We start from the raw sequence: 8,360 nt of genomic DNA on the forward strand, positions 1-8,360 counted from the left end.
CCGCCCACGGCCAACGAGCGTCCGGGGCGGGGCCGGCGCGGGGCCGGGGCGGGGCCATCGATGGCCGGCGCGCGGTGCTGCGAGCACGGGTAGGTGTGGGGGCGGCGTGAGGGGGGTGGTGCTGCGTTGGGAGCTCCGGGAAACTCCGGTGCGTTCCGGTGAGCCCCGGTGGGTCCTGGCAGGTCCCGGCAGGGCCGAGGGCCGGGCGGTTTTTTGGGCCGTTGCCTTCGTGGGCTGCGGCTGGCCCGGGGCCGCGCGGGCGGCGAAGCGGCGGGGCCGGAGCTCAGCCAGAAGCGGGCAGTCGGTCGGTGCGCTGGTCAGGGAATTTCCTGAGGTGCCTTTGGTTAGTTCAGGCGTTCTTCGAAACCTGTACAGGATTATTTTCGGTCCAAAGTCACCCGCTCTGATTGACTGTGTTCAAATCAGGCTGTGTGGGGAGAAGGAGCTTTACCCAATGTAGAATCACAGATGGTGTGTTTGTCACCCAGCAGTGTTATTTTCAGGTTTGGGGGATGGCGGTGTTGTGAGTGCCGTGGGAGGGGGTTACGGTTAATGGAACGTTATGTAACGGTTGGTGGGGCGTTGAGAGCTCTCTACCCACCGTTCGTAACAAGTCAAACCGGCCCAATCCAGTTTGCTCAGCAACATGCTGTGCAGCTTCGATGAAAACCACACTGTATAGAGAAGATCATTATCAAAGTTCAGAGGCTCAGTGACCACCAGGGGTGCCTAAAGACCCTCCAAGAACACCGTCTGAGACTAACTGTGCAGACTCAAGCGACTTAATATATATATCACCTTGAGCCAACCACGCACGTTAAGTAGGAGTCATTCCTCTGTGTATCCAGTACTGCAATAAAATATTGCTTGCTTCTTAATTAGGAGTTTTATTCCCGATTTTGGGTAACAAAAATGCCTATGTTGTTCTTTTCTGTAGCTAAAACTAGCTGAGCTTTATCTCTTGCACCCTTCCAGAACCTCAGAGCTGGTCACCCTCTGCTTTCTGAGGACGACCTTGGGATCTGCTTTTTTTGCTCTCATTCAATGTAATAGAGTTTAATGGAAATCTTGTGTACACTTGGACTGTGTATTCTTAATTTCCATGAACATGTGCATTAATTCCAGCTTAAACCTCCTGCGGCCTGGTGAAACACCGTGATGGCAGCTCAGATGACTGATGCTCATCGACGGTTCTTGCAGGTTCTGATGTCTAATGGAATAACAGAAGGATCAGAGGCCAGGAAAATACACCAGCACTGCTGTGAAACTGATAAAGGTGTGTCTGTCTTGGTGATGAAAGAACTGGGGTTTTTTCATGGTGCAGCTTACAAATAATTTGACTTCTGAAGGGCATGGACCAGCTAAAAAAAGTTTAAAAACTGTAATGATATGAGTGTTCCTTCTCTTTCCTGAAAGATAAAATAACATAGCAATGAGTAAACTAACTTCTAATCAGGCCAGATTCATATATAGTACTTTTTATTTTATCAGCGTTGTTTATAGGTTATACATATAAATAATTTAACAAAAATTTTTAGAAGTACTGGAAGTACTTCACTATAGTGAATGCTTTTAAGTAAATGCACTTCAGTTATTTCTCTCAGGTGTTGTGGGAGAAGTGACTACTGCAGAAACATTTTGGTGAGGATGAGATGAGGTTTCCTGGTGAATTGCTGTGCTTTTTTCCCACCTCACCTGCACTGTATTGTCCATTCCAAGTCCTGGAAGCTGTGCTCCTGCCAGACTTAGGAGTGTCCCTGTGCCATGTCACCATCCTACCCACTCTGCAGGGACTCTTCTGGTTTTCTGTGAATTTGTACCTACTTACCCATAGATGTAAGGTCAGAATGAAGTAATCTATTTGTGTGTCTCTTGAGTCCGGAAGTATAACCTGACCTACTTCTTAGATGCTAAAATTGTGAAGCGCAACTTTTGGTGTGCTCTAACCCCTATTCATTTTTTATGGAGAGTTTTTATCCCTTTTTTTCCCACATAAGATCTACTGGAACAACCACTCATCTCACATTAAAATATTAGAGCTGTTGTACAAGAGAGTATTCTGCTATCTTTCATCTTTTACCCTGAGATCTGTCACTAAAGCTTCTTGACTGCTGTGTGCAGTGTTTCCTGTTGACAGAGACTAAGCAGGTGACAAAATTACACTTAAATATTGTACTTACTTTACTTAGTACTTATTGTACTTACTTTTTATTGTTCTTGCTGTTTGTTGGCTTTGTTCACTAAAGGAATCATGTATCAGAATCAGGAAGTCCTGGCCAGGAGCATCCTGTGAGTGCTGTTTGGCACTGTGGTGTATAGTGCCATGGGGCTTGGGAGTGGGACCTTGGTTCAATGCTGTTATGTGAGTGAGGGGCTCCTGTGACTGAGAACAGGATTAATTTAGTGATAACTGGTTGTATTTTTGGGACATGAATCATTTATCTAAAATTACAGAGCTGTTACTTAGCTTGGGTTTTTAAACCATAGACTGATGAAGGCAACAGGAGTGCTGCCACTGACAAAATCTTGTTTTGGATGGACATGAGGGTTGTGCTGGTGCTGTGCAGGCAAGAGCCATCACATGCGCTTCCACAGAATGACTCTAAAGTCCATCTTAATTATGTGTATGAGAAAACTGCTGCTAGTATTTACTTGGTTTATAGAACATGATTCAAGATACTACTTGTGTTTCTACAACACTAGGATTTTAGCTTTTCTGATATGTAACTTGATCACTTATATGCCAGTTATTTGTGAAACAGAGCACACAGAAGCAAGAAATCCCTTGCATGTAAAGGAATTCAAGTCAGTGTATTTTTCTATCGTGCATAATATTTTTTGCCAGTTGTGTTTTATTTTCAGTTTAGCTTAGTTCAAGTCACTGTAATTATTGGATTAGTACCATGGATTCCCTGAAACAAGGCAGAATGTCTGGACTCTGTCAACTGATTTTAAAGGAGCTGAGTGTCTCTTAGGGCCACAAGACAGCAGCACAAGGAAGTGATATGTCTGCTGAATAGAACAGTTTGAATTCCTGTTTGAATTCTGCCTCACAGTTTTAGCACTTTTACTTGGGAAAGATGTTCCACATAAAAAGATCTGCCTGATGTGTAGTTGTTTGACTTTTCTCTGTATGTGGTTTTTCTCATTAATTTTCAGTTTACTACGCACACGATAAACTGGACGATTTCATCAGCACTATTAATAGCCACCTGCAGCCTTTGTTTATGCAGATCCGGAAAGGACTGTCGGAAGATGATGGGAGAGCACATTATGCTGTAGTAGGTACCTGCTGTTTGTGTGGGGCTGGCAGTGGCTGCAGGAGCTGCTGGGAGGATAAACTGCCATAGCCCACGTGTGTGGGAATAGGACATGGCAGCAAGGACAACAGCAGTGTCGGAGTTACTTAGCATAAACATTGCTTAAGTGCTGAAGTGAGATTCCTTTACCACAGGAGACTTTCTTTCTTGAGACAGATTTTTAAACTAGAAAACACAGAGAGCTGTCCAACGTTACTTTCTTTTTCTCCCACTCAAAAATCAACCTAGCACAAAAGGGTTGTTGAGGAGGGGCCTATAAGAAGTTTCCCCAGATGATGTACAATGTGCATGTCAGAGAAGGAAGGTTATCTAGTAATTTCCAAAGGCCATACAGGAGGTATTCTAACATTAGCTGCTGCTTTTAGACTTTCCTTTTGCCAGTTAAGTTGAGCTAACAGTTAATAGTAGTAGCATGTGCAATAAGAGTAGAAAACATGGGCAACTGTTTTTCACAGTGAAAAAAAAGGTGACTGATAGCATAGTTTCTGCTGCTGTCTTGCACTGGGCCTGGTGTGAGGTGTCAGCTCTGCTGCAGCACTCTGTGTCAGTTCTGGGAGCTTGGGTTGTTGAATGGCTTTGCCTGGGCAGAGGCAGCTGTGGAGAATTTGTGGTTGGAAGATCAGGGCTTGTAAAGAAAGAACTTGAATATGATCAAGTGCCCCTCAAAGAACTAACATTTATGTTAATTGTAAGATGATGTATTCTTTATCTCAGAGGGTCCTTTACAGTTTCTGGTATACAACTACAATGGCACTTTTGTATATCAGTTTATTTTTTTTTTAGGTGAATTTGGCGGAAACTGAAGTAACTAAAATGGCATCTGACTATACAGAAATTGAATTAGAATTGTTCAGAAAAACAGTAAGTATGTCACTTACCACTTAGTAAATCATATTATTTGGGAAGTTATCATCTTAAAATTAATGAAAATGGAAATGAATGGAGATGTGGTTGAGGAAGTAGTTGCCATTTTACCTAAATTTATCTGAGATTAGATGGGTGGGGTGGGCGGGGATGAAAGTGTGTGCAAGTAATGATTTGCTCTTGTAAATCAGTTATGGGTAAGGCAGTATCAGCACCAGGGAAGGGCTCCTTGGGGTTAGGGACACAACACATCTGCTTTCAGTTACACAAACAAAAGCAATTTGTTCAGGATTTTCAGTCATGATTGCTGAGTTTTTCACTGGCTTCCGTAGTTTAGTCATATACAGTAGTTTTTAATGCTAGTAACACACAAAATGAATTTGCTGATTTGAATATAAACATTTGCCTATGGTTATTGAGGTCTTTCCTGAAAAGAACTTCAATAAAGAGCAGATAAAAAGAAACGGATCTCTCACCACTGAGTGTGTCCAGAGGTCCCTGAATGCGCTTAGGCAGCTCTTCTATTTCTGGAAATGTTTTCTTTCCAGAGATGGAAACTATCAAGGGGACAGTGATTGTTTCAGCTTTTGGCCTTTGTTTTACAATTCTGGTTCAAGCCATATACTGTAGTATCTCTCACTTATGTGGATGCTATAAAAATGCACATCAGCACGTTACTATAAGGTATGTCTGCCTAATTGCAGTGTTTCTAATACTTGGTAATGTTTCTTCCTGTAGATGGACCTAATAATTTTATCAGAAAATGGGTTTGCCTCATCTACAGATATTTTAAACTTGGCAGACCAATTTAAGACAAAGAAAATGAAGAAAAAGGAAGCAGAACAAGTGCTGAAAGTTTTTGTGGAGGACAAGTGGCTCTCTGAGGTAACTGCATTCAAGTGTTCGTAGTTCAGTAGGTCCAGCTACCATGTTCTTATGGATGTGGTAGCTGAAACTGGAGGTCTTCTTGAATGACTGATGGCAAAAATGGTCTTATGGGGCCCATGCTTATTGCTGCTCCAGTGATTTTTGCAGAAAAGGAAGGAGACTTACAAGGAAGAAGTCCTTGGGTAGGTCTGTGCAGGACTATATGGTTTCAATTTCTTGTACCTGAGCCAGGTAGGTTCATGTGCCCGGTCCTGCCCAGTGACACACGGACATCCTTTGTACACAACAGCACAGCATCCTTCAGCCTGGAACAAGAGCTGGGGAAAGCTCTTCACAGTGATCAGTGCTGTTAGTTACGTTTACAATTTCCTGAAAAGGAGTAAGGCCAGACATGTTGAAAACTCTACCAGAAATGCATGGGCCACTGTGCACATGATTACACCTGTTTTATTTTATGAGGGAGCAGTGGAGATGAGCTCACCATGTGGACACTGCAATTGCTTGCTAAATGAGACCTTAATCCCTTGTCTGCTGGAGTCATTGCATCATAGATCTCCAGCCTGCTGCCACACAGTTACTTGCATGTTAAGTTGATTTGACAGAGATTTCCAAAGATACCTCAAGCAGGAAATGCCTAGATTTTCTCGAAAGCTGGGAGAATTTTCTCTTAATATATAAATGGAGAGTCCCAAAACAGCATGCCTCTGTTAAGGCACACATGCTTGGTCATCTGTGCTTTTCAAGGACTAGATCTCTGTTAAAGGTGTGGGATCTTTATTCTGCTCCTCTAAACCAAAGGGGTTCTGCTATTTCAAAAGTGTTCTGGTATTGCATTGTACCAGCACAATAATTTCATGACGGTAGAAAAAAGTGGCTTGTTAATAAGTGGTTAGCAGTCAAAAAACGTAAAAGGAATTTAAAGAAATTCCTCATCTCAACATTTGTTTCCTTAGAAAAATGGAGAATATACTCTGCATACTCGTTGCATAATTGAGATGGAACAGTACATTCTCAGCAACTACCAGGATGTGGCAAGGAAATGTAACATCTGTCACAGCCTCGCCATCCAGGTAACACATTTTACCACCTCCTCCAATGGACTTGTGTCATCATAGCTGAGGTTTGTGGTACTTTCCCTTGGGTAGTAGGTAGGCACTAAAAAATCTTGGTCTTGTAATCTGGTCATGGTGCTCGTGTATTTTGAAAAAAAAACTTCTTTTTTTCTTTTCAGGCATTTTATCTTCTGTCTTTAGAAATAAAATTGTCTTGGAGCAGTGTCTCCACATATAAGGTTAGGGAAAGTGCACTCCTGCAATAAGATTCGTGGTTGTGCTGTCTGGCTTTCCAAACCAGCATGTTAGAGATGAACCCCTGATGCTGAAAGAGGTTTAGCAATGAGGTGTTAGCAGTGTCCTCTTTGGATCTTACCAACAGATGTCATCGTGTGACACGTTCACTCTTGGTCCTGGGATTTTAATTCAGGAATTGCTTGTGTTTGAACCTCAGAAGGAGCACATGTGCTACGTAGAGCATGCTAAAGCACTGTGTTTTGATAACTGGGACGTTACCAGTTCAGTCTTAAGTAGTTACAGCCTGGATTCCTATTCCAAAACTGCTGTTTTCTTGCTCTGTGAGCCTGCATCTTCCGATCTGCCCAACTAACATGCTTCCATGTTACTTTTTCCATCCTAATTGGTCTCCTTTATTGCACTGAAACTGTTGTCTTTCAAGCTAGATTTTGTCCATATACCTCCTTTTACCCTTTACCACCGTTGACTGTTGAGTGTGTCCACCACCTGTATTGTGGGAACCATTCTTTGGAACAAAGCGTTGCATATCTGCTGCCCTTTGTAACAACTTTCTCTTAAATGGAAGGACAGGTTAGAAAGATTTTCTGAATCAACACTCCTGATTTCAGAGCCAAGTATGTGAATCCTGTGGAATTGGAATGCACCTACCTTGTGTCAGAAAGTACTTCAGAGCTCAGGCTGAACCCCGCTGTCCCAAGTGTAATGAATTCTGGTCTTGTGACATCCCAGGTACCAAGCAACCTATTTTTAAAAAAATTGAATGTAATAATACTAGGGAATGGGCTGTGATGTTCAGTGGCACTGGCTGTATTATTTGTAACTGTATCAGCCATTTCTGACTTCAGCGGTATGTTTCAGACACTAAACCACACATAGGCAGTATTGAGCCCCCACAGTGCCCAGAGTGCCACAGGGGCATAGAAGACCCTGCGCATGTTTTTTTATAACTATCTTTAGGAGGTGGGGGGGAATAGAGACACAACCATGACACTAAAACTTCTGGAAATACCAAGCTTCTAAGAATCTCTTTGGAATTCCTCCATTTGTCCAGGGAAATGGGACATTGTGAACAGCAACACAGGAATATACAAAGCATTTTCGAAAGGGAGGTTATACAATATTATTCTTTTTTCTGTGTTGTCCATTAACCTTTAGCTTTCTTTGCAGGGATGAGTCGGATGGGCTCCCAGACCCACCACAGAACTCCATTCTTGGCCCTAGATGATGCCAGTAAAACCTGATGACAGTGACATCTGTTTGCCCCCACTCTGGCAGAACAGCTAGACTGTATTGTATCTATTAGTAACAGTGGTCAGTGTACTCATTTTCTAAAGTTCTAAGAATCTTAAAATAAAACTGTCACTGACCTCCCTGTTCACAGTAACGCCTGCCTTCCTGTTTTGTGTTCGTAATTCTCCATATTCTTGGGTTGGGACTCTCAGTGCATGTTTGGGGATGAAAGATGCAAATGTTTTAGTTGGTCCTGCAAGCTGATTTATGCAGCTGAACTCTTGAAAGAAGCTTTTCTCAGCAAGTGCTCCCTGTTTGTACAGGGACAGTACAAATTCAGGTGCACAGTGGAAATGACACCTGCTGTAGCACCTCAAGCAGGTGAAAAATCAGTGCAGTATGTGCAAGGCAGCTGGCTGAATCTCTGACCTAGGACTGGAGTTGGAACACTTCTAGTTGGCACTGTGGTTGTGTTTTGTCCCTTCTTTAGATACAGAAGAATTTGTCTTGACATAAGGCCAGGTCATGAACAGCTGTGCTCTGTAAGGAGGGAATATTGCCACAGAATGATTGGGAAGCAGTAGGAGCAGACTTAGGGCAATTTTAGCTTATGTCTGCAAAGTGCTGAAAAAATTACGATATTGAGATTCTTTAGGTTTTTAGTCGTGGCACTTCTGTCTCCAGTTTTAAGTAAGGATGCTTCTTCCTTTAAGAGTGGCTTGGATAGGAGCCAAGGACTGGCTGTTGC

General features: G+C 42.8%; 1 protein-coding gene across 1 annotated transcript; it reads left to right on the forward strand.

The window, feature by feature from the left end:
* Positions 1-2: 2 nt before the first annotated feature.
* NSMCE1 (NSE1 homolog, SMC5-SMC6 complex component) lies at positions 3-7,766 on the forward strand. Its single transcript, XM_042037850.1, is given in 9 exon segments — positions 3-89; positions 1,126-1,276; positions 3,160-3,281; positions 4,104-4,181; positions 4,923-5,069; positions 6,026-6,142; positions 6,991-7,111; positions 7,550-7,569; positions 7,572-7,766. Coding segments are annotated over 8 exon segments (759 nt in total). The 5' UTR covers positions 3-89; positions 1,126-1,158; the 3' UTR covers positions 7,608-7,766.
* The last annotated feature ends 594 nt before the right edge of the window (positions 7,767-8,360 follow it).

This window comes from Corvus kubaryi, unplaced genomic scaffold, assembly GCF_017639235.1.
Source record: "Corvus kubaryi isolate FWS band 111438036 unplaced genomic scaffold, C.kubaryi_AGA036_p1.0 37387, whole genome shotgun sequence".
Classification (NCBI taxonomy): domain Eukaryota; kingdom Metazoa; phylum Chordata; class Aves; order Passeriformes; family Corvidae; genus Corvus; species Corvus kubaryi.